The 27,050-nt window shown below is 45.7% G+C and overlaps 1 protein-coding gene across 1 annotated transcript; it reads right to left on the reverse strand.

Moving 5' to 3' along the window:
* Nucleotides 1–979: 979 nt before the first annotated feature.
* FKBP1A (FKBP prolyl isomerase 1A) lies at nucleotides 980–26,604 on the reverse strand. Its single transcript, XM_086932735.1, has 5 exons — nucleotides 26,406–26,604; nucleotides 25,703–25,750; nucleotides 4,597–4,709; nucleotides 2,344–2,505; nucleotides 980–1,880 (listed from the first exon to the last, which is right to left on the reverse strand). Exons 1-4 carry the CDS (start codon nucleotides 26,440–26,442, stop codon nucleotides 2,377–2,379), a joined length of 327 nt encoding a protein of 108 aa, XP_086788861.1. The 5' UTR covers nucleotides 26,443–26,604; the 3' UTR covers nucleotides 980–1,880; nucleotides 2,344–2,376.
* Nucleotides 26,605–27,050: the final 446 nt, after the last annotated feature.

Genomic DNA, 27,050 nt, shown 5'->3' on the forward strand with positions numbered 1-27,050 from the left:
AATACATAGAATGAACACGTGCCTAGGTGTGGGTTCTGCAAAGATGCAAGAGTGAACGGGCTGACTGCAATGGGCAGACCTCTGCAACCTCGCACCAGCCTCTGCAGGACATGCCCAGCATTTAATAAGAGACAACTACAGCGCAAGACTTATGAGACTGCTCTGAAAATCTGGATCGTGGCACAAGTCTGTTCTACCAGCTGAGCTGAAGCCGGGCTACGACGACAGGTCGGTCCCGTCGGCAGGCACGGGGGACGGATCTCCAGGAGGGCAGCGACTTCAGAGTTGTCTCACACTTTCCTAGCACTAGCTGAAGTTTAAAGTACAGCCTCATGGTGGTGCTGTTGGCACACTTTATAAATGTATTGTTAACGCACAAGAATAGTTAGGAAATACTTTACAGATTCATACTGGACATTAAAAAAACAAGCGGCTGCCTTTTGTTTTTGTGAGAGTCTGCATGAGTTTGTCGGAGAGTGAGTGGTGGCAAATGGTGATCACTTTCGCGGCCGCGCCGCTCACTGAACATCAAAGCGGCCGCGAAAGTGAGCACGCAGGCTGACAAATGGTGCGCGCACCTGCCACACATGCACTGTGCCAGATCCGCCTGCAGACTTTGGGAGCACTTTCAGAAGCCCCTACTTAATATCTCACCAGAGCATCGCTTACGCGATAGCTTAGGCGAGACCCAACAAGAACAATTGATGGACTACATTCTGAACAATGTCATACATGCACCCCAGTAGAGTAACCATGGTCAACAAAGTGGAGGTGTTTGGACCGGTCCGGATAAGATTTAACCATAACTTGAATCAATTCATTGTTAGGCACCGAGTTCAAAGATAATGTAGAATTGTGTACCAATTGGTCCTCCCCACGAGTTTTAGGATGCCACCAAAAGATCATCTTTAACAGGCCCCCATGTGAACAGGTGCATGCACTACTATGCAACAGAAGGAAAAACAATTACCGCAAGAAAAACTGAGAAAAGCTTTGAGCATTTATTGCAATCAAAGGAGAGACTTGGATGTGGGGAGGAAGGCATTTAGGATTAGTGGTGGCTCCATCAAACCAGGTGATGAGAGGAAGCCTGGAGGAGCACGGACAACAATACGGAAGCTGTGATGATCCAGCATCAGTTCTCTTCTGCCAATACTCATTTTAAAATGCCAAAACAAAGGATTCTCAATTTTTCTTTTTTAATAACAGCACCAGTTCAAGCCAACATTCGAAACCAGTTCGTGGGGCTTTAGGTAGTTCCTGCAGATTGTATGACTAACAATTTTAAAAGAACTGCTCAAAACCATAAAAGATAATGGCATGAATAAGTTGTGAAATGGAGATAGTTCTTAATCCCCAGTGTCACCACAACCTAGGCTACCATGTGCAATGTAGGACCTGGTGGGTTAGATCCTAGCTTTCAAACCACAGGACCTTCACTGCAGAAAACCATCCCCATAGAATCCCAGGACAGTTCCCTCTCTGCTCAGACAAGACAGCAGCGAAACAGCTCCACTTTAAAAATCAAGATCAAAGAACGGCAAATACTCATAATCAACTACCAACTACAATGTCATATGGGAAGCATTCCTATCTTACTTTGACTCTATACTGATCGTGTGCTGATCACAGATGATCAATATTCCAATGAAGGATTGAAAACAAGGTACACAAAGCATGATCAAATGAGGCTTGAGGTGTGTAGTTTAAAACAAAAACCATAGGTGGGAGCAAGAGGCGCAACCATGCGAGTAAAACATCCAGCTGTGAGGGAGAGGTTGAGTGATTGATGTTGGTCTCCAGGAAAATCAACAAGTTCATGTCGGCTCTGGATTTGGGGTATTCTCAGCTTCTCTCTAGGCTGCTTCGTTTGGGTACACCTGCAGAAAATAAAATTGCGGAAAATAAAATGAGGATTCTGTAGAATCACTGAAGCTTCACCATTCCCATAGCTCTGACTAGACGAGGCAAGTATGGGTTAAGTCCTACCAAATTGATCAGAGGGTACATCTACACCCGAAACATGGCATGGGGTGACAGCACACCAGGCAGACAATGAGCCACCACTCTATCCCTACTTTTAACATTTTGGGCAAAAGGAGTAATGGCACCCTTACATCCACTAAAAAACTGAGTTCCAATACAAGGACTTAAGCATAAGTGGACCCATTACTAGGCTTAATCTGTGAAAGTTCGGAGAATGATCAAGTCCCCAGTGGAAAGGCTGAAATGTAATCACTTGCTGCATTGCCTGTATTTTTTTTTATTCTCCAATGGCATGCAATTCTGTACTAAGAGAATGTTTATTAAAACCACCTGTCTTTCCACCCCCACCCCACTTACCTCAATGCAAGCAAGCTGGAGTGAAGACTGCTTCTATTCAAGCCCAAGGAGTTCCACATCGAAAATTAGTATGGAATTAGGGGGAATGATCCCTGGATGTCCAGCTTTCCCATAAGCATAGTCTGGAGAGCATGTCAATCTAGCCCTCTGACCAACGCTCATCTGCAAGAAAGGAGGAAAATAAATAAATGTGGACACCAAAAATTGACGAAATAAAAGATCTCTCCCACACATAAGCCGTACCTGCATCATTTGCCCTCACCATAACTGCCCCTCAACTCCCCACAACTGAATACTGTACTCTTAGGCTACTTTGAGTGTACACAGGATAACGGTGTCAGCAGCTCATTTGCTGGATTTGAATTGCAGCTAATACATTTGTTCCTGAAAGGGAGCACCAAACTTGCCTTTTCCATCTTCGTAATAACACAGCAACATGCTCATAGGAGGTACGCCCACCTTAAAACAAGAGTGCTTTTTAGGTCTCACCGCCAATGCACTTGCGCATTGCTCCGGCGAGATTATAGTAAGCGGAAAAGAAAAGTCTACCAAAACAGCTGCGGATCGCACACAGTTCATGTGATCTATGCGCGTGCACAGCCACATAACACCTCCATTTGTCTGTGCCTCGGCATCAGACTTCAAAGGCTGCTGCCCCCCGCGTGCACATCGCGCACCTCAATTTGTCTGTGCATCGGCATCAGACTTCAAAGGCTGCCGCTCCCCCACCACAGCAATGCCGAGAGCTTGTTTCTGGACGAAAGTGAAAGCCTACCGTGCTTGTCTACAGTAGCCTTGCTCCTCAAACGCTGTTGCTGTGTTGCCATCTCTCTAGGGACACTCAGCTTGAAAAAACTCAACTTGCTAGCTGCAATGCGACATCCGCTATGCTTTGCCTCTAGACACGTTGATCTCTCGCAGACTGCCGACTCTGCCCTCCCGATTCTGAAACTGACCAAAGCAGTCACCACGCAGTCTCTTCTCTCGGTCTTATGAGGTCTGCCCTGCCACTATTTACTTTGGCTCCTCGCCCTCACAACCCTCGGGGGCATCACCACATCCCTCGGGGGCATCACCACATCCCTCTAATACACCACCACATCACTCAGCACCACAACAGCACTGTCCTTGCTTGCTACCAACAAACATTGCCATAGCCAATAGGACTCTCATTAGGAAAGTGTAAGCTATTGGCTTTGTGAATAACGATGCTATTAATTTATATATTTTCAAAGCCAACACATTAAAAATAAATTGTCATTTACAATACCAATAGCTCACACTTTCTTAATGCGAGACCTATTGCATTGCAAATGCTTGTTGACGTTCCAGTTACATTGGCCTTTATGTATTCAATTGTCAAAATAATGGTGAATTTAAGCACAGACTACAGTAAAAGGAGGATTGGATGAGATTACGTACCCAAAAACAAATAAGCCCCTTTTCTTCTTACCAGAATGGTTTCCTTACTACTCACAGCAAAGCTTCCATACCTTGAAATACTTTGTACTACTGTGTTAGAACTTTACTTGAACCACACCTATTCTAGGACCTTCCAAACTCTCTCTGCCAAGGCTGCTATAATGTCAAACACCCCCATTTCGATCTTCTTTAATCTAATTCTTTATACACTTCCCAGCAGCCTGCCATGACGACCTCGCTTTTTATGTTTACACACCTCACTAACTCTGTAAAACTCTAGCACCTTACATATTCTGGACCACCTTCCATGGAGTCATCTAAAATGCCAGCTAACTACAGATATTTTATGAGAAAGTGCTTCATCTACCAACGGTCCAGTTTCACATACACAATTTTTCACCATGCTATCCTAACTTCACAGCCCAATTTGTTGCCCTCCCATCCTTCTGGTGAGTCTTGAGTCTCACACCTCAGTAATTGAGTCTTTCAGACCCGATCGTCTCACAACCTATTGGCTCTTCACTTCAAGCATCTCTCTAATTAGTCACAGATGACCTCAAATTGAGACTTCCACCAGTTCGTTCAAGCTAGGATCTCATACTTACCTCACCGAAATCACTTGAGGACCCTCAATCTCTATAATCGTTTCTCCAATAAGCTCAACAGGAGCCCTACAACTGACAGAAGACCTCACGGATTCATTTAAAAAAAAAAAATAATAGATCCCAACCTCTACTGTATTAAGGAACAGGTCACTTATTGTTTTAAGTATACAGCTTTCTCCCTATGAGGGTTTGCCTCAGCCCCTTTTCTTTCCCATCTATCACTGACCTGAGCCACTCCTTCGTCCCAGCCGCGGATGACCTCCTGTTGGCCGACCTTGAACTTGAACGCTTTGTTTCTGTCCCGGGATGAATCGAACTTCTTTCCATCTTCAAGGCGACCTGTGAAAAATAGGAGGCATGTGAATTCATGCTCGACAAGGGTGCCTTAATCACTTAGTGCAAGCTGGTAACAGACCAACCGACAGGAAGGTTAACCCTTTGTGAAAGTTACAGGAAGCATCAGCTGCACACAACGAGCACAAGTTCAGCAATACAAACCCTAGTCTGCATCCTACCTTACAGCATATACACGAGATGCACAGTAAATCTCAATTGGGACACAGGGTGGCCCCCTGTCGACTAAGATATGACTATGACCAATATCCTCTGACAAACTTTAACCAATGCCACACCATACTTGTCCGACGAGAACTCAATGTCCCAATTGCAGTACACGTTGCACACCTGCATATCTCGCTAGTCCCTTTATTTCAAATACTGCTTTCACACCCACCACCAAACCAGCTCTCAAAATGAACCCGGAAGACAAGAATATCAGAAAAGTTTGATGGGCTTGAAAGTTCGGGCTTGGAAGGCTTGGAAGTGGATGCTGCAGGGGTGGAGGTGGACTGGCCCGCCGGCCCAAGAACCGCCTCAGCGGTTCCCACAACCATGGCTCTGAAAGGAACATGTTGGGGCACCCCTTCCGTGGCCACGAAAGGAGCGAAAAGCGGAAGGTGGAGGAGGCAGAGTGGCCGACAGGCCCAAGGACTTGGCCGTCGCACGCAAGTCCTTAAAGCGCACCAACACACTATCCGCCTTATTGCCAAAAAAGGCGAATGCCATTGAAGGGCATGTCCATTAAGGTGTTCTGGACATCCCCGAGAAGCTAGTAGTCCTCAGCCAGGCGTGGCATCGAAGCGCCACCACTGTGGAATCCGCCCTGCCCAGCGAGTCGGCGGCCCACAACGAATGCATCTCTCCCATCTGCAATAGCTTGGGAAAGCACTGCCTGGACCTCATCCTGGCAGTTGGGCAGCACCTGCCCAACAGTGTTCCACACAAAGTGGGAGTAACGGCCTAAGATGCATGCAGTATCACCGACCGCAGCCCTAAGCGGTCAGATGAAAACAGCTTCTTGCCAAGCTGCTCCAGCTTCTTGTATCCCCCCTCTGGAGCTGCAGAAGGGAATACACTCAGGAAGTAGAGGCTTGGACAACCAAGCCCTCCGGGGTGGGGTGTTGGAAGATTTGGGGGGGGGATCGCCCGGAGCCGGGCGATGGCGTCTGGCCACCTTCCTGTCCAGAGGAGCCCCTGGGTTGGGCCTGGGCCAAGTGCCCAAAAGAACGTCAGACAGTGCATCATTAAAAAGCAGCAAGGGCTCCGAAGAGGTTGCTGCCGGTTGAAGCACTTCAGTCAGGAGGTTAGTCCTGACGGCCACTGTAGGGAGTTCAAGGTGGAGAGCATTGGCCACCCTATGCAACAACACTGCATAACTTGCTCCCTCCTCCGTAGCCACAGGAGGAGACAGCACGCCACGGTCAGTCGAGGTGTCTAGACAACTGGCATCCCCTAAACTCTCTGCCCAGTCTGGGTCATTGCCGCACTGTTGTACGGGAGGGTCCTCGGACACCACCCAGTCCTCCCCTTCAAAGTCTGTGCAACAGGCTGAAAATAAGGAGGACGGACGTAGGAGTAGAAAGGCCCCATTGGCGCCGCGTCCAGTGGTACCAGAGGCACTTCAGTCAGGAGGTTAGTCCTGACGGCCACTGTAGGGAGTTCAAGGTGGAGAGCATTGGCCACCCTATGCAACAACACTGCATAACTTGCTCCCTCCTCCGTAGCCACAGGAGGAGACAGCACGCCACGGTCAGTCGAGGTGTCTAGACAACTGGCATCCCCTAAATTCTCTGCCCAGTCTGGGTCATTGCCGCACTGTTGTACGGGAGGGTCCTCGGACACCACCCAGTCCTCCCCTTCAAAGTCTGTGCAACAGGCTGAAAATAAGGAGGACGGACGTAGGAGTAGAAAGGCCCCATTGGCGCCGCGTCCAGTGGTACCAGAGGCACTTCAGTCAGGAGGTTAGTCCTGACGGCCACTGTAGGGAGTTCAAGGTGGAGAGCATTGGCCACCCTATGCAACAACACTGCATAACTTGCTCCCTCCTCCGTAGCCACAGGAGGAGACAGGACGCCACGGTCAGTCGAGGTGTCTAGACAACTGGCATCCCCTAAATTCTCTGCCCAGTCTGGGTCATTGCCGCACTGTTGTACGGGAGGGTCCTCGGACACCACCCAGTCCTCCAAAGTCTGTGCAACAGGCTGAAAATAAGGAGGACGGACGTAGGAGTAGAAAGGCCCCATTGGCGCCGCGTCCAGTGGTACCAGAGGTGGTGTCTACACCGGTGGAGGTGTTATCAGGTCAACCGGGATCGCCGGTGTCGCCCAGGATCCGAGCTCGGATCCAGGGTGGTCCTGCAGCGCCGGGGCCGAAGCAGACGCCAGGGCCGAAGCCATCGGCGTCAGATGGGCAGGACCCCCAGTCGGGCCCGAAGACACCCTGGGGGGCCAGACGGCCCAAAGAGTCGGGCCATGGCAGCAAGAAACTCTTGCACCTGTGCTGGCCTCGCCTACGAACCCGGGAAGGGCGGGTAGGCCAGGAGCGACGTCACAGGGTCCGCCAGTGCCGCAGGGTGGTGCCACCAGCACCCTCAGTAACGACAGGCGATGGGAAGTTGAAGAGTGACGGCGCTTCTTTGACTTCTTTTTGGAATGCTCCAACTTACCGGCACCAGAGTGTGAAGATTTCGATCCAGAGGAGCGATGGTGACTGCCCCGCGACGTCCCTCGACCGGGACCTTGAGCGGTTCGGAGCAGACTGCCAGACTTCCAGCAACTTTCGGGACCACTCCCACAAAGTTTTCGGCACCATGGCCCGGCAGCCGGGGAACGACAGAGTAATGGTCGCGCCCCAGGCAGTAGAGACAAGCGGTGACAGTCCCCACAGTTCTTGAAACGGGGAATTCCTACAACACCAGGAGTCAATCGACTCAGAAAAATGAGGTAAAATGCCTCGAAACACAGTCAAAAATTGACTGGGGGAACGGGTTCTTCCCGGATCTGCGCTTGCTGGCTCAGAAAAAGAAAGAACGGACGTCAGCGCGCGTGGGAGCTTCTAAGTAGCTCCAGCGGCAATATCACGGTACGAGGCAAACGACGCTCGCTGAGCCGCACAACTACTCCCTACCGACACGCAGGGGTACTTCTGACGAAAAACTCTCCGGATCCAGTTTGACACTTGGGGTAATTCTAAGTTAAGGAATCTATCACTACGTGTTTCTTTTAGATATACAGTTTTACTAATAAAGTTATACAGTGCACAAACCATATGTGGAAATGCCATTACCTAGTGTAATAATTTGTTATGATAATAAAAATATTTGTTTCCAACACACTTTAGAATTGAGAAAAAAGTGCTTCATTTGAGTTTCTAATTCGGATATATTCTGAAATACTTGCACAGTTCATTTAAATGCTGTGTGCTAGGAAAAAACCTTTCCTGTCCCCAGTATCCAGCAAGATGGTCACATAAATACTCTTCACTTTGAAGTCAGTTAAAGAAAAGGTAACCCCAAACTCCCTCTGGAAGATCGAGCTTGACATTTGACCTTGGTCTTTAAATGCACAACAAATGTGCCAAGATAAGATCTACAGGCCTGTTTAACACCTTGGCTGCTAGGTGTTTTCCCCTCCTATGCTAACTTTTCGTCATTCCTACTATTCATGACGAGCTCAGCTCGTCATCAGCACAGCTCAACCGTGCATCATGACGAGCTCGCATCATGACGAGCTGAGCTCGTCATGAGCATGGAAAAGGTTAAAGAAAAGAGCACTTATGGATGAATACAAGGGGAGTTGATGTGAAAAAATGTTGCTTCTTAGGAGGACAAACTCACTCTGGACAGCTTAAAACAAAGCCAGCAAATAGAAAAATACAAAATGTGAGTTACAAAGCCAATGGTAATGCATTTCAAGGGAAGCTTTCTGAATGGCCCCATGATATCTTTAGCAAAGTAGGCTTCAACCTAAAAGGGAAAAAGCAAGTCAATCTAAAGACCTCCACGGAAATCTAAGAGTAACAATGGTGGAGTGTACAAGTCTGGGTCTCTTCTTGCACCAGACAGACATTCCTGGGAAGGAATGGCCTGGCAGTGCTACTGGACACAGACCTTTTAAAAGTCAAAACATTACTGAAGGAACACAGCGTTTGTTTGCACCAAACCAAAGGACAACATTTTCTTCCCCAGAGTAAACAAAGGAAGTAAAGATCTAGCGCATATGCCAACAGAAATTTGTCTCACAAACTAGAAAGAGTGCAGCAATTTGGGGGAGGGGTATGGCAATGGGACACATGTTGGGCAGTCCCTTTGTGCACTAAATTCTACCTTTTCTCCAGTTTTATACAAGGCCGGTAGCACATAATAAAAGATACTTTCAGCACACGCCTGAGACCTATAGAGTAAGCCTTTCAAAAAAACACCTGCAGGAACACTACAATTCAATTTAACCAGATTAAGCACATGCAAGAGACTAAGAATATAATTTTCAGGTCGACCCTACAGCACAGAGCAGCTGCCTGGTTGCGAAAGACATTGCGGTCTTATTGAGAACAAACACAGGCTTTGTACATGCCCACTACTTACCAAAGGCTGGTGACAAAGCCAGTTTACCTACTTCTTATCAAGTGTCCCAGCTGGTCAATCTTGTGTTTGTCCCTTGATGGTGCAAAATCTCTTGATTGGCTGTTAACTATGCTTCCACTGCTTGCTTTTCATGCACTACTTTTTGGTCAAGCACTGAATAAGACTGCCATGTGTTTTCCAGCTGTATTCCTCGGGTACCTCTCTCCATTTGCACTCAGCATTGTCCTTTGTCACCAGAGTGCTTCTTCGCTAGCCCCCTTTTGCGCTCGCTCTCACATCCTCCTCCTGTATAACATTCACTTTAGGACGTTCTCACTGCTCATCCATTATCCATACTTATCATCTATTGTCCCTACTTCTCACCCATCAACTACTTCTCTTCCATCAGCCCAACCATCCATATTTCTCATTCATCTTCACTTCCAACATCCCTATTTCTTATCTCTACTCATCCATCACCCCTACTTCTCATATCTCATCCCTACTTCTCATTCCTCACCCCTCAGTCATACCAACACTTTCAATGTTATGAAACACCATCACACTGATTGGTTGGCAACAGCCAATAAGAGTGGACACTGCTGCATTCTATTGGTCTAGCCCAGGGGTCTCCAACCTTTTCTGTAGTGAGAGCTAATTCTTCTCAAGGAAATTCCTGCTGAGCTACTAACATATTTTATCACTGTAAAATGCTGATGATATGTATTACCATTACACTGTGACCACCCTAAGCACGATTATCAGTAGTAACCACCCAAACATTCCAGGTGAAGTTATCAGCAGAATGCTAGGGAAACGTTTATCAATATTAAATGCTTGTAATCAAGTAAAATTCAAATCACCACATGCTGTGTGCCACAAAGGGTATTACCACAGCAGTAAGTCTCCCCAACTCAAATTGAATTATCATTCAGATAAACTTTAAATGTGTTGCAATATTTGGTCTTCATTAGTATATTAGTTTTTGAAAATACACATTTTTCTATCAAAAATCACTTTCCACTTTGAGCAATCAAACTCAATTTTCCAGAAGAAAAACCTTTCAGAAAAAAACTATTTTTTCTTTTAAAAATAAAATCAGTTTTCCTTGTTAGAAAATAAACAGTCGCTAAACAGCTTTTTGTTTTCATTGAGTACCACCATGTAAAAATACATCTCATGGACAAATTCTGCTTCAAATGCCCAGGTATTGGAATAATAGGCCATGCTTGCTCACCATAACACTACGAATGCCTCGGTTATGCCAATAATGCCCATCATTAAACCAGGGCTACCAATGTGCCACAGCTGGATGCCCAACATATATTAGTTATGGCCATTATTATGGGAGAAGCGGTTGCTACTTTGCCAGGAAGGGCTAAAAGCAGGCCAATCATGCTCTTTATATGCCCGTGATTGCAGCAGGTATGTAATTACTAGACTTGTATGCACAAAATAGACATGGATAAACATTTTATGGCTATGGCACAATTATACCATGAACGGGCTCAATTGCGTCAGAGATAATACGCTTGTAATGGGGACCAGCATACATATTTGGCAGTCCTTGACACTAGGAGTAGCTTTAAGGAATCAACACTGTTCTTAGGGAAGGACACAATGTCACACACCCACATAAAATTGAATGTAAGACTTCTAACTTTCTCTGCCCTTCGTGCATACTCTCTCCTACTCAGCTCTTTGGTTGATCATGCTCCCAAATAACACATTTTCACTTTAGTTCTTGCAGACACACACTTTGGTGGGTCAGCCCTGGTTACTGCTGCTACTAGTCTTTGATGTCGCACATGGTGCGACTGATAGAGCCGGGCGTATAACATGACTAATCTACATGACTAATCTACTTCTTAGGTAGATTTAAAGTGGATAAAGATGGTTCATGTGACGCCGTAGCCTCCACATGCTTCTACACCCTCTGCAAGACCTTCAAATGGGCCCCCCTCTCCAAATCCAGGAAGACCGTCACCCACGCATTCATCACCAGCAGGCTGAACTACGGGAACGCCCTCTACTCCACAAACTCCAGACGGTCCAGAACGCCGCAGCCAGACTCGCCCTCAGCATCCCACGAAAAGACCAAACCCCCAGCACCTATGAGTCCTCCACTGGCTCCCATCAAAAAAAAATGCGACCTTCAAGCTGCTCACATGCAGCTCTCACACATCTACAAAGCCCTCCACAACACTGGATCTCAACAAAAGAATAGTCTTCTACGCCCCCAAAAGAAACCTCCGCTCCGCTGACCAGGCTGTGGCCGAAATCCCCTGCATCCACAGAGCCAGAACAGGAGGCAGATCCTTCTCCTACATTGCGGCCAAGACCTGGAACAAACTCTCCCTCAGCATCAGATGAAGCCCCACACTCCAAGAATTCAGGAAGAGCTTCAAGATCTGGCTTTTCGAATGACTAGAGTGGCCCAATCCTCCACCCCCACACCCCCCAGCACCATGAGACCTTCACGGGTGAGTAGTGTGCTCTATAAATCCCTAATTGATTGATTGGCCAACACAGTGTGTGTTTGAGTGTTATCAATAGGCCCGGCTATTGGTTTGGCTGTCTAACTCTTACAGGTAATAAAACAAGCAGTGCTACCTTCTTTAATGTACAAAGAATTTCTGAGATCGGCTTAGTTTGGCTTCACCTCTGAGAGCCACTTTGAGGTAGCTGGTGAGCTACCAGTAGCTCCCGAGCGATTGGGTGGAGACCCCTGGTCTAGCCACTGAAAACAGAACCTTCTAATTGAACGCTGTGCAGTTTGCTTCCAGTGACTCCAAGGCTGTACAGCATTTTCTTTTATTCTAGTGCATTTCTATTTTCACAGGCCTCTACTGAAAGCTCTGATGGTTTAGGTATGACATGGGTCCTCAACATGGGCCATAAATCAACACCTGGGACATGGTTTATAGATCATCCGAAACCATGCCTAGTTTCATTTTAATAATGCAACAACATTTTTTTTAAATAAACTCTTTGAGACAGGGTAATACAGTTCATCAGAAACATTTGCTGGTTTCAGTTTTATTTCAAACAAAATGTGCTAGTCTGAGACTGCCTTTAGCTCTGAGAGCTCCGTTTTTTTTTCTTTGCAGATTTCAGGGGCGGAGTTTTCAGATTTGTGGGAAACCAGAAGTCAAGGCCTTTACCGATTGGTACCTATGAAACTGAAATGAGAAACGGCTTCTATACTAGTTGTATAGCCCTCTCTTGGTGATTCATGGCCCAGTTGACTGGCCCTTATCTTCCCCGAACCATCAGATCTTTCCACGGAGGCCTGTTTAAATAGAAAAGCACTTACTGAAATGGTGTACAGACTTTGATTCAGTGAAAGCAGACACCAGCTGTATTACCTCTCCTCAGTCCTCAACCTGCATCTGCAACAAGGTTGGTTTTTACAGTGGCTAGACAAAAAAACGCAGCCCTTTCTCTACTCTGGTTGGCTGTTCCCAACCAGTCAGTGTGAAGGGGTGTTTCACAACAGTGAATGTGTTGGTACGACTGAGGGATGAAGAGTAAGCAGCAGGGACTGTACCCTGTTGCTTTCTTGCCATTGCTTCCGCACCCCCACCACTGTGTTGCCCCCCAGCGTGTTTCCACCTTGCGCTTCAAAGAAATGCTTTCCCCTGGTTTTTTTAGGCCTCGCCTACGCAGTGCGTGTGCGCTGGGTAGGAGGGCCTTTAGCTGTCGCTATGCTGATTTTCAAGCACACACTCGTACTTGTGGCGGCATCCACCTTCCGGGAGCGAGAAGGGGCACGCCACGAGTGCAGCGCGTGAAAATTAGCAGACTGCACGTGCACGCACCACTCCCGGGCTCACCTCCTGCTCCCCCTGGCTCTCAAACGTGCACCTTTTTCAAAAACATGTGCCTCTGTAATCCTTTCTTCTCCCTCAGTGCTTTTTGGGGTTTCTTACGGTGGCGGAAAGCACTATACAGGAAAAAGACGGCATACCATGAGGTTGTAAACCAGGGAATACTCTTGGACAAATAAGCATGATCACTCCAAGCCAGCTCGTGATTTAGACAGACAGAAGGTCCCCGATGTGGGACCGCCGGGTTTTGCACATTGTTATTGTGAATAGCAAGTCACTGCCCTTTCAAGTATGCAAGCTCACTGTTCAAGCCCTTAAATATATATTTGTAGTTAGAAGATCAGGGGATGCCCATCACCACCCTTGTGACTACCCAAATCGCCCCAGCCTCTTCAAAATAGCATGTAATTTACCCGTTGAAAGGGGACAGCCATCCAATCCTGTGGCTTCTAATTTGATTGTCCTTTATGCACAGTTTTGTCTAAAGAGATTTGGCGAACTAAGCCTGTTTCTGCGACTCTTGTCTTTGCGATCCATGCTGGAATGTTTTGAGCTTTGAAAAACGAGGCCCAGTTTTCCTTGACATAAGTGTTCGCGGATTGTCTGATTGTACAGTTTTATATGTTATGCGTTTTACACGTTTTTTTACTTACAGTGGAGAAATTCTTGGAAATGGGGAATCAAAATTTAGTTGTTTAGGAATGTCCTTTGAAATATTGTTTGAACATAAAGCAAAACTACCTTGGTCAATTTCTTCACTTTTAGATGTAAAATTGTTACTTTACTTAAGGTGTCCAAATTCTTACGCCTTCTGCAACTAACAGGTTTGAAAGAGACATCAAACGTGCTACTAGTTGGTCATGATACTCGCTATCTGTTCAAAGAAATTTCAGGTTTTGAGACGTGACTTTTCTTAGGCTAGATGTGCAGATTCCAGGATAGTTAGCATCAAGAGCATGCTTTCGAGAGCTAGCGCATTTTATATGCCAACTATAGGATCACTGCATATGTGAAGGATTTCTGTCACATTTGAGTGATAATGTATGTAATCAGAGGTCCCTCAAGGCTGTCCCGATTGCCTGTTTCATTAATGGGGAATTTTGCCCACGTATATTTGAATTTGGTCTTGCCTGTTGCCTAGTTTTGTGCATGTTTGTTTACTGAAGGCTACATTTGGTCACTGCTTTTTCCTGAAAATTCTCCATATGATGCTGCTTGTCTTTGTAAATATCCCCAGAAGGCATTTGAGAGGCATATGAGGATTCCCGAATGACACTAAATGGTCAGATCTTCATCGGCATGGTGTCCTCTCAATATCAAGCCAGACTGGATATTATTCGCCTCATTGACGCGCCGGTCAATGCCCGCATTCGCTTTGTGTATTTCACTATGGAGGACGAACTGAAGAGTAAAGTGAGGAGTTTCCCCTTTGTACCCGCTCAATGGCTAAATATGGATGATTTCTTGCATAGTTGCTTGGTAGCACTCTGTCCTGCCCCTATCTCAGTACTTCACCCTGCATGCCCCAAACAAGCGTTTGCAATGCATAGGTCTCGCATTTACGCGAGTTTGAGCTATAGACATTGTCAAATGACAATGCCTTTTATACAAATAAAAGCCATTGGCATTTACAATACTAATATCTTAAATTTGCGTAAATGCAAGACTTATTGCATTGCAAATGCCTGTTCTTTTTATTTGCCAGTCCATCTCGAGCTGGCAAATATAAATAAAAACTGGCTGTACCATTTTGTAGGAGCGCATCTGTGGGGCACACCTACAAAACGACACTGCCGGCTATCTCAGCCGTTTTGTTTCTTATTTAGCCATGCTGCACAGCACCAGGGGATGCTGTACAGGATGGTTAAAAACCATAGACAAAACCAATAAGTCTCGAAGACCACACCCATTGGCTTTTCCAATGCTTTTTTAATAGGTGCCATGAGACAGATTGGTGGCTATGAAGGTTTAGGAGTGTCATCAGTTTTACAAATGATGCGATTCTTACTCCAGAAGCAATGCAGTCATTTTTGGGCACTAGCAAAAAGTCTAAATTGATTGAAGAAAAAAAAATGACACAAAAGTAGAAAAAAGCTTGAATGTAGGTAATCAGAAATCTACTTCTTTAAACAAATGCATGCATTAAACAGCAATCTACGTGTTCTGCTGGAATATGCTGTGACTACTAGGAGATTTAAGCATTACTTCTCATGGAAGCACCAGTTCTACCCTGTACTAAGCATGCAGACTTAGTACTAGGATGAATATTCAAGCAATCCAGAATTAAAATTAGACCCCTATGGACAGTTTCACCATTAGTCTCGGATGCCACAGACCCAGGCATCTGCACCGGGGTAAATATCAGCCTCTTTTGGATAGCTGTGCCTGTGCCAGGACACCGCGTTTGGCAACTGTGTACAACGAGTGTCAATTCAAGTTCAGGTCATGCATTAAGGAGTGACAGCAGCCATTTGATTATTTTATCAGTCAGGTATTTATTACTTGCACACCAATCAATTCAGGTCCTGGTATTTTATTCAATACAACCAGCAGTAAGATATTAGGACATTATTATGATCACTCCAACTACACCAGAGAAAACTGCAAAGAGTCAGAGACCAAAGTATACAACTCATTAATCAAATATTTATTTTGCAGACACCAGGGATCTCTGGCGATACCACCCTTGACCTAATGGGCTTGAAGTTTGTACTCCTGATCTGATGTTGCCATCTGTGGCTAAATAATACCCCTCTTCCGACCATCTGGCGCCTTTTTTTTGCTGGGAATGTGCTAGGAGATCTCCTCGCCCACATTTATTAGTGCCTATGTGCATGTTGCACATTTTTGGCTGTACCCCATCAAGTTTCAGCCTAGTCGGGCTCCTGAAACAGGTCAGGCAGCTCTGTGCCTGCTTCAGACTGCGATTTACGGTCCCTCTCGCAGGGTGCGTTGACCGGCTGACAGTTGCACAAACGATCTTAGCGTGGAATGAGCTGCGCAAGAACACAACTGGAGCACCTATTTGCCCCTTCTGTACCGATTCTCGGACACGCACAGCTCCTAAAAATATCAGAGGCCGGTGTGCAGACGCAATTGCAGCTTACCTCCTTCGGAATGGCATATCCTAATGGCACCTTTATTAGCTATCAACAGGTATTTCAAACATTCCAGTTTCTCTTTTGGGTGCCATGACCTATTACCAACTCAGAGTCCATGCGCACCTCCACAATACTTTTCCTGTCCTCCGAATCCCCCCTCCCCGGTGTTTGAAGAAATGCTTACTAACCCTTCGCCATACAGACCTATAATGCGCGCATTTATGCTAGCATGCAGCGGACAGCTCTGATCCAGATAGCCTCTTCCTGGCAGACTTAGATGGAGGATATCAGTGCAGAAATCAATAAGAAACAGGGATCCTTTTGCTACACCCAATCTCGGGATCCCCAATTATACGCGGCGTTTAATTAATTTCATGTTTCTACACAATCTGTAATACGCCAGTGCTGCAGAGACGTTTGGGCCTGGTGGAGGACACGGGCTGTACCATTACTTTTTTCTTCAGCCTCCTATCTTCTATCGTTCTGGCTTCCAATGCATTCCAGATATTGTTGATTTACGTGCTTTTGGCTTCTGTTATGTAATTTCTTTAAAATGCAATTCGTATGGCTGTTGCTATATGTTACTTAATTTTTTTTTAATCAAGTCTATATTTCGACTCATTAAAAAGTGGTATATGGCAAAACCTGCAACCTAAAATGAACGATAAGGAAGCACAATAATCTATACTTAAACGTTCTCTTCTTTTTTGGTGAAAGAAGATGTCAAAATAAAGCGCGAGAATAAACAATCTCCAGTAAAAATGCCATTGTGTGCTAAAAAATTCATTTTTATGCCCCAAAATCTGGCAATCCATGGCACAACATCCATCGGTATTTGTCTAAAAGCAGTCTTCTGTTGCTTGGCTCAGCGTTTTGTAGGGACCACACCAATGAAGCGGTGCCTCTACAAATATATCAATGTTTTGGATAGTAGAGAGCAGGAAATTGAAGCGGAGAACCCACAGTTGAATTAGACCTATTTAGAAGCAGGTGTTGAGTGGGAGGGTTCTTTGTATTACCTTGTATAATTTATATAGTGCTTACTACCTCTATGTTGGGCGCTGAAGTGATTGATTTTGGACGAAAAGCAAGCCAATGGCATTGAAAACCTAATTTTCTAATCTGCTCAAGTTCATATATGGATTTCTCCTTACCCATTGCTCTTACAGATCCAATATTAGCACCAACTTCCACCTTTCATGCCTGGCTCCAGGGCTGTCACAAGTGGGGTGTGTCAGATCTGTATCATACACTTAACGTGGACAAACTTGCCACTTCTCATGAAGTCCCCATTGCTTTCATTTGAATGCCGACAGCAAAGTGTTCCTGAAATGTTGATGTTCCTGCTGTTCAAGTATGAAGGCTGCAACATTTTATTATGAAAATCAAGAAACCGATGGCCACCCACCTGCTCACCTGAACAACAAAATTAGTGTTTGCTGCCAGAGTGAGATTTGCACTGGCTTGCTGGTTGAGTAAACAAAGTCCCTATTGATTAATTTGCATTCTGTCCATCTATTATTCTTTTTGTATTTGTCACCCTGAGTAGGACGGGTATGCCCAGACTTGGGTCCCGTGCTCTTCATGCCACTGGAGTCGAGCTATCCTGGCTGATATGGGGTGAAACCCCTAAATTGGTCCTAGGATGCTCATTTCCAGTCCAGGGAGAACCTGGCTTGGCAGTTCAGGCTGGACTGTTCCTATTGGGAGCAGGGTGAAGACTGATTTTCATATGGCTGGGTTCAAACTGGAATGGCATGGTAAGCAAATAACGATTGATTTAGGCCCCGATCTCTGTACTGGGGTGAATGTATGACGTTGTTCTGCATTCTGGCCATCAAGTGTTCTTTTTGCACCTTTCATTTACATAACCCTAGTCAAAAGTATCTGGTGTCGAAAAACTGGGACGGTAATTTTTTGTGTGACTCGTAAGGAGCTTTTTGCAAAACCACAGCATAGGCACGATTTTTGCCAAAACAAATTTTTTTATCAGATCAGGTAATTTTTTCCCTCTTTTAAACTTCCACGCTGAATATTCATGAAAGGAACGAAAGAGGCACATCCTCACAAACGATTTTTTTTGTTTTACTAGAACCACTACCTTTAAAACAAATCAGCTTTAAAAAATGTACATGTTGAGATCTACAGCATACCCCCCTTTTCACATCAAGGTTTATTGCATAATTCTGCCTTGCTTTGCCATCTCTTGCACAAACACGTACGTTAATTGAGCCATCCGTATAGATTATAGCAATGAATTTCCTCCAATTTTGACAGGCAAGACCGGGGTTGCAGTGCACGGAGCCCTCTATGACTGATCAAAAATCATGAACCCTCATTCCTACAATTGGAGTTCAAGCAATGCCATAAGCTGTGCACACCTTACATAAGAAGCTCAAGAAAGGCAGTACATCTTCAGCCCTTGCAAATAGTTTTTCACCTGCAGCTTAGAGAATGTTTGTTCAGGCAACAGATCACCAAGACACGGCTGTTTGCTAACAAGACTCATTTGGTACATGTGTGCATTCAAAATAAAATGGAGCCGCCAGCTCCTGAAGTAAACAAGGATGGTCACCCCGCCTCAATACTCCAAGTGATAACCATACTCAAAACATGAAGATGTGCTTAATGAAATAGAGGACCTCTTTCTTTCCACTCTGGAATGATGAGGCGAGCGGTTACCTATAGAACTGAACAATTAATGTGAGACCCTACAACACAATGTACTGTATTAGGGCCCCCTCCTATTATCAGAAGACGACAGTAAATTGCTCCCAAGAAACTGATGCAGTGCATATGCCTACTCACATGCCCGATTAAGGCATTACACCACCACAACACTTTATTTATAAAGTTTTATACAGCTCTTGCTAGACCCTTAGGCATCAGAGCGCTTTACATACACAAAGGAAAAGGAAGACTGCATAACATCGCAGGATATGAGGATGCATAAAGATATAAGCAAAGACATAATACTTATGTATCCAGTGAGGGGAGAGAGGCGCAGGGGGTTGGCATTCATAACCACCATTATTGGCCTGGTCTGGCCATTCAGTTACTGCCTTTTGTACGGTCTTGGTACAGAATGTCAGTTCACTGGGTAGTTAGCAGACGTGGTCTCTGAAAACTGCCGGCATTACACTTAAAGAAGCAAAGCACGTTGGCACGAACATCTACGGCTGTTATGTGATATTTCTTGTTTGACAGAGTACTATACAAAGAAGTTCATCCAGTCTCACCAGATAACTTGGAAGCATTCCTCTTGGTTGTGTTTAGGAGACAAATCGTCCAAAGGAGGACACCTTCAGGCCCAAACAAGCAGAAACTATGCCGAGCATTACCTTTTATGGGCGGAGTACTATATTAGTTTTTTTAAGTGATCAAATGCTGGCACGTACTGGAGCAGGCAGTAAGACGCACATGTGTGGGGAAGGGTTGTGTAGACTGAGCTGAATAGAGGTCTACGGCAACTTTTAGTTGAGATTTTGGTACAAGTAATTGGTGCTTAGGATTCTGTGTGACCCGGGTATACTTGACAAGTACAGAGGGAGCAATCTTCTTTAGGTTCTTCACAGCCTGAGGTTACTGGGAAGTAACCACGATTGGTATTGTTACCACAGGAGTCCTAAACCCATGGGTAATTTTGTACTGCTCTGGGTTGTCCAATAACTCGATCCAACTTCACACTGTCGGAAAGCAGCCTAGGTACGCGGGTAAGTAGCATTTCTGGAGCTGCGGGTAGAGCAGTAAATGTGAAAATGTACAAAGAAAAAAATAAATAAAGGAAGAAATCAAGGTTCGCAAAGCCAAATGTCTGGCCTGTGAAGTGTACTGACTTTGAAAATGCCTTTTCTCGTCTTAGCTGCTGCATATGTGGTACATCTGTGGCAACTATGTTTAAGTGGGATCTGCCCAGTAAAACAACCCATGGAAAGTGCACATCGTGCATGCACGGCCATCTTATAAAAGTCTCATAACTATTTTAAGAAAGCCGCTAGTCATAGAAAAAGAGGTGCTAAAAACAAGGGGACAAGAGCACGCAGGGTGGGGGAAGAGAGTAAAGTAAATCGTACCCCCTTGGACTGAAAACAAGCGTAGTCTGAAAGCACATGTAAAGTACATCATCTGATCAAAAAGGTACACGTCTGAGTTTTTCCTTGGCAGGACAAACAGAATAGGGAGGAAAGCTGTCTAATCCGGAGCATAGAAATTAAACAAAGCTTTCCAGAAATGAGGAATGGCGCCTAGGATCTGGAACGCACTTCCCCCTGAAACTAGGCGCATCCCCTCCTCCCTTAAGAAAGAAGTCAAAAATATCCTTATGGCTAAATACACTTGAACAATTACGTGTGATGTACAATGTGTCGAACGGTATTGCTAGTAGTATATTATATAGCCTATAGATTCCAATGCACAGATGTATTTGACCTGTATTAGACTAAAGTGCTTAGATTCTTGCTCCCTCATATCTGTATTTTTCTCTATTTTTGTTTTTATTTACATGCTCCCTGTTCCCCTACCCTTCCACATGCCTTGTAAAGCGCTCTGTTATCTGCAAGGATCTTGTTCGCGCTATATAAAACTTTCAAAATAAAAAAATAAAAATAAATAAAATATAAAAACACACAAAGAACATGACGTCTATTGAAAACAATAGGCCTTGCCTGCAACCGAGACCTACAATAACTACATAAAAAAAACACAGAAGGACCATTGTGAGGATCCGTTACAACTTTGTTGCTATCCAAGCAGCTACATTGCAATACACACTAGTCTCAATAACAGCAGAATGGATAGCCATTGGGAGTCACAGAACAATGGAGAGTACCAGCAGTCATTGATGTTTCCAATACGGTGTGGCCCCTAGGCTCCATGACCCAAGGGGGGAGGGAGCGGCTACAAAACATGGATCCGAAGACGATTTGAGGCACACCAAGTTCTACTTTGGGTTTGAAAACTTGACAAGCTTCCCATTCCGTTGTGGATCCAGTGGATTGAAGCATGCAAGTACAGCTTGTCTTCATGTACGTATGCCTCGTTCGTTAAAGTTAGTTTTTAGCGGGTCAACCCTTTCCTTGTTACGCCCGACACAGGAGCATATTATGTGTTCGATGTCTTCCTTTCCCGTCCCACATAGCCAGCATAAGTTCCCGTAGTTCTTTCTTAGCCATGGTGGAAGTTGTGGTACGGCTGGCAGGATTCCTAGCATATGCTTTAAAAAGGCTTCTTTAGACTTCCTTGAATACCCTAATACAAAGTATGCCTGTGATCCAAATGATTTATAATTGGATAGTCATCCATGCGTGGCTCCTGTGTGCAAATTCTGCTTTGTCTTCTATAAAAGGAGAGTTTCTTAACAACCTTATTAGTGATGCATTTAAAGTGCAAATGCGTTGTTGTGATTTCCCATAGGTTGGCCAATCCAGTTATGACAAGCGATTCCTCCAAGTAAGCTTTGGCAAGTGAGGTAGGTGTGCTGCACAGTCCCTGCCAGAGCTGGTGATTCAATGTGTTTGCAGCGGAGTTCTTAATTTTGTGCCAGTACTTGATGTATGAGCCTCGCCTTGCGAGGAGTTGCTTCGTTAGACCAAGCTTGAGCCGAATCTGTGCTGGCGACACATATAGGGGGTAAATTTAACATTACTCTACATGCTTTTGTCAAAATGGTGTCCAGTAATCGAGCATACCTGCCTCTCAAAACCTCCCTGCCAAATGTAATTGATGATGGAATTTTTGCTTCCGCTACGCGGAGAAGTGGAGAAAATGTTGGACCAGTAAGTTTTGCTTTAAGTTGTCTTCGCGTGATCGCAACTGCCAATCCCTTCCTTTTAAGTGCTATGAGCTGATTTGTGAAGTGACCTCCCTTGTCGATCATAACTCCTAGGTATTTATACACCTCACAGTTGATGAGTGCAATTTTACCTAGTGACCAAGAAGGGGACCGTTTCCCATGTGTGGTCAGTCTTGTTTTTTTCGATGTTAACTTCTAGATAATTCTCATCTGCATATCTATGAAGTATGTTGAGTAGCCGTTGTAGACCAACTTGAGTATGGCTGGTTAGAACGACATTGTCCGCATAAGACATACTGGAAGTGGTTTGTCCTCCTAGTCGGGGAGCCTGCGCATTGCAAGCAGTAAGGGAATACAGTAGCACCCGCCATAAGCATTAGCACCAGAGGACACAGGTAACACCAAATCATCAAGAAGTAGGTAGTAACGACCAAGGCCACATTCCTGGCCCACCACTCAGTCAAGCACCCAGAAGCACTGTATAGGATTATAACTAGGGGTAGGCAGAACTCGCAGAGTTTTACGCTACAGAATTCCACACACCTACATAAAAACTCGGCACAGATGTGCGGAATTTCGGTGCTGTGCACATTTTTAGCGTAGGGAGCTTATTCTGCACAGAAAAAAGAAAACAAATCAGTGCGGACAACACCACATGCCGCACCAGAGGCTGATGTGCCTTTCTGCTGCCTTAATAGGTTTTCTACTCGAGTGGCAGCATACTCCGCGCAAACAGTAGCGACAGGCAACACTGAGATAGTGTGCTGGGACTCGTCCAAATGCTCACTTGTTCTTGCTCGTCAACTAAACGTTGGCTAGTCATGCGGTGGTGTACCAAATTTTTCCGGTATCTCGCACTTTAGGGAGAGTGGGCAAAATCGTGTGAACTCTGCAGGCAGAGCAGAGTTTACCATCTACCCCTAATTATAAACAGAGATGAAAGGGAAAGCGGAGATTCAGTCCTATGTAGTATCAAACGTATCAGTGGTCATATCATGAAGCGGATGAACTTCAGTCTCATTCTGAATGAGCTGCGCTGCAGGCAGTAAAGATTCTTTCACTTGCTCTAAAGGGCCTGTCCTACATTCAGTTATTAGCTGCGCCATGGCTCTCCTCTGAGGGTCAGGACCCCTCCAAAGTGGAAACCCCCTCTGCTGGAGCAGGTGTGACAAGTGCCTTCTACTTTGGTCCATACTTGCACTTGTAAGAAACCATCAAGCTTTGCATGGTGCAGGATTATAAATGCAAATGGCATTAGAAGTGCCTCCTGTGTAGGGGTTTTGCTCGAGGGGCACTGCGGCGGGTGGATAGACCGCCCACCACTTTTCCGCCGGACGGATTGCTGGCCGGAAAAGGGACACAATATGTTAGTGGTACCTTGCAGGCACCGCCACCCATATTTGTATGCCTGCGGTTGAATACCTTTCCATGGTGAACACCCCACCATGGAAAGGCATGCAGTGGAAACTATGGGGGCCCATGGTGGGGGGGGGGGGGGGGGGGGGGGGGGGGGGGGTCAGGCTGCACTTGGCTTGGGGTGTACCTATGGGGTACCCCAGCCCCATCACTGGCATTCACAAGGTGGCGGTGCCCGTCACGTTGTGCATGCCAATGCACAACATGCATATTTAACTTTGTGGTAGGTGCTACTCAAAGCACTGCCCACCACAATGTTAAATATGCAGGATGCGACCGCCAGGGTGGCAGTCGCATCCTAATGGGCACAGCGGAACCGCTGAACCTCTGGCAGTCGGTCCACCCACCATCGTAATGTCACAGGCATGCTGGTGTCCTCCAGGTTCAGAGAAGTTGGACTTGTTTTACGTGCACCACGCTACATAGGCGGAATGAGCAAGCATATTTTTTTCGTTAAGTCTGGTCAGAACAGCGTAGAGCCAAAAAAAGGCTATCAAGTCACTTGAACCGATTTGTTTATTTTTGCTTGGTATAGGCTAACTTGGGGCACAAAGACCTGCACTATAACTCAACACATGTCACCTTTTCGGGTTGTCGTCTGCTCTGAGGCTCACAAGTAGGATTGTAGCTTGTACTGTGAGACATTGGGGGTTAAACAATAAGATTTGTAGCCTGTATGTGATGATCCTCATGACTAGGTCAGAGCTCCAGCCAGTAGCATACTTTCAATATGCCAGGAGCAAGATTTGGTGCTATGGATCTGGAGGTTGTTTTAATGAAACAAAGGTCCAACTTCGGGGTCTCTTTAGGTAGTATTCATTAAGATAGTATGTTCAGGATAAAAGGTACAGAGAGCCGCACCAGGAGCAGCCTTCGTGCTGCGCAGCCATACTCCAACCGACAGCCCCACTCATCCAACATTCCATTGCATCACCACAGACCAACATTCCACACCACACTAACACTGGCTGAGCAGCAGGTACAATAGAGATCTGGGTAATCAACTGAAGAGTGAGATTATAGATGCATCATACATTTGTGGTAACCTCCTACCATGTCAGTTGGACATGATCTGGAGCTGTAAATTATAGAACATTCCCACCTGTATCTCAGATTTCTTTCAGCACATTCAATGGACCGGTGGTGTCCTGTAGAGAAAGCAGGTGCGGCTCTCATGCATAGATAGAAGTATATGTAAGACTATAGCTTTGGAATGTCAAGTTGGTGCCGCTAAGATTACTCTATAGGAGGAGCGGTGTCCCAGCTTCTGCAGGACTATTGGCATCAGGAAAGATGGACGAAACGCACATGAAACCTCCTTTATTAATGCAAGCATCAAGCTGGTTCCATGACCCATCGTAATGCTCTCTTTTGGTGGTTATCCGATCTAAGCACAAATGTGAATCTCTCCTGGTGCCAAGCTAGATCAAGAAAGTCTCCCAATAGCTCACGAGTCTCAAACCCCCACCCCCCCCCCCCCTTCTGCCCTGCCTCCAGCGCCACATTAAGGAACAAATAAAACGCGCTGACGACAATTAAAACAGATATACTAAACTGTGCCCTAGGGTAGTGGTTAAGGCTTTTGCTTTGGTGCTTTCAGTTCCAACCTCTTTGGGAGCCTCCTTTTAGGTAAAAGCTTAAAACAGTTTGATCAATGCACTCTAAATGCGTACATGTCTATATGTGACGCAGGTTTCTTTTTCACCTCTACTACTGCAGATAAGAAAACACTAGTATCCTAGTTAGGGTGTAATTAAACCTCACTAGGAGGAGAGGCGTTTTCCTGTCGTTACACAACCGTCAAGGCATCTAGATGTCTTCTCTCTGACGCCAATACTGCTCATCTCGGCCTAGGCACTGGGCAAGAGGCACATATTGCCGAAAACTGTGCCGTGTTTATAATGAGAGAGAAAAAAAACCACGCGTGGGAGTAAGCCACCCTGTAGCTAGCCATCATAAAATCTTTCATCACTCATCCCGGGTGGGAGTTCGTGTCAAATGGTTTGGGGTGGGAAGGTCCAAATAATCCTCAAGGTTCACAACCTCATTTCTTGAATAAGTGACATAGCAATCTGCAAAATAAAGGATATTTTTAAATTATCGCGCTATGACAAACAGATGCGAGTCTGCAATGGACACCTCCACTGGACTTTTAACCGGTGTCACTAGATATACTATACTCAACGTACCAGGTGAACGCTAAGACGTGCAAGTGTTTTTTAATGACGAACACTAAGTTACATTATTCAATGTGTCTACCACGAATTCAAATTTCCTTCGTAATCAGCACTCACCCTCGTAATGCACTATCGCGGTCTGTCCCTTCTTCGGAAAGGTCCGTCCTGTTAAAAAAAAAACAACACAACATGCAGTGAGGTCGGGGTGAGATGTATCTAAAAGAACCAGGGACATATGGGGACATAAAAGGATGCTCAAGTGACTGATCAGCAGCCGGGAGGTTCAGGGAGGGGCACACGAAGAAGCTCAAAGCAGCAGGGAAGCGAGGAGGGCGATTAAGGCAGACAGATGGATAGGGCGGAATTGGCCAGGCTGAATTATTTTTTTAGAGTTTTATATAGAACAAACTAGACCCGAGACATCGGGTATCAGAGCGCTTTGCATGAGCACCAGTTTCGATGCATGAGGACACATTCATTTTTGTTAGGCACGGGGAAAATACGTGAGTTGCCCTGAATCACAGGAAGATGAGCGCCGTTACAGAGACTCGAACTCGGTTCCCCAGATTCGAGGTCGACCGCTCTAGCTCGATCCTGGCGATAACAACGGGGAAGAGACTCGTGGAAGAGAAGGGTGTCTAGAACCCGAAGAACGATGCGGTGTCGGATCCAATCAAGTCCGTCAGCGGATGGGGGTTCAGAACAGCCTTATATGGCGAATTGGATTCACTGAGCCCCTATGTGGAGGAGGGGCGCGCGCAATAACGTAGGGGGTACCTGCACAGCACAGACTTCGCCTAGGACTAGGTTATTCTCTCACCGTCCCCGGGGCAAATGGTGTCCACTTGCACTCCCATGATGCTCTCAGAACGTAGAAACCGGGCCGCCGAGGAGCGCGCGAGACAATCAACGAGCGAGCAAGGGCGGCAGCAGGAACAACGAGTCCCGTGACGTCACCACGTCCTGTCGGTCCTCCCCGCTGGACTTGCGCGAGACTCCTGCGTGATGACGTCGGAGGGAGCGTTCACTTTGGAATTTCCATTAATTTATTCTTGCAAATATGTGAAAAGGATGTTTAGTCGGGGTCTGCAGGGAGCTGCTGCTCGTGTTGCATATTCCCCAAAATCAGCACAGGCATCAAAGAATTTCGCCTATTTAATCATTATTTTGAGACCAACGCATCTGCAGGGAGCTGCTCATGTTGCATATTCCCCAAAATCAGCACAGGCATCAAATAATTTCGTCTATTTAATCATTATTTTGAGACCAACGCATCGTTTTTTTTTAACTTGTAAAATAAAATAAGGTTTTATTTGAACAACTTAAGCTTCGCCTGCGATGAACGCGCACCATTGTTTTACGCTCCCCTTTAGGGCCGGATCACGAGTTGGTCGCTTAATTACGACTAGTGGGAGTTATGTGTTTTGTTTTCCGTATGTTATTCCCTCAAACTCATTTAGGTGAT

Source organism: Lissotriton vulgaris, chromosome 7 (genome assembly GCF_964263255.1).
Source record: "Lissotriton vulgaris chromosome 7, aLisVul1.2, whole genome shotgun sequence".
Classification (NCBI taxonomy): Eukaryota; Metazoa; Chordata; class Amphibia; order Caudata; family Salamandridae; genus Lissotriton; species Lissotriton vulgaris.

Coding starts and splice junctions, on each gene's coding strand:
- FKBP1A (XM_086932735.1), bottom strand. CDS start 26,442: ATGGGAGTGCAAGTGGACACCATTTGCCCCGGGGACG. Junction 4,710..25,702: donor CGCGATAGTGCATTACGAGG/GTGAGTGCTGAT, acceptor TATTTTTCACAG/GTCGCCTTGAAGATGGAAAG. Junction 2,506..4,596: donor GGGACGAAGGAGTGGCTCAG/GTCAGTGATAGA, acceptor CCTTTCTTGCAG/ATGAGCGTTGGTCAGAGGGC.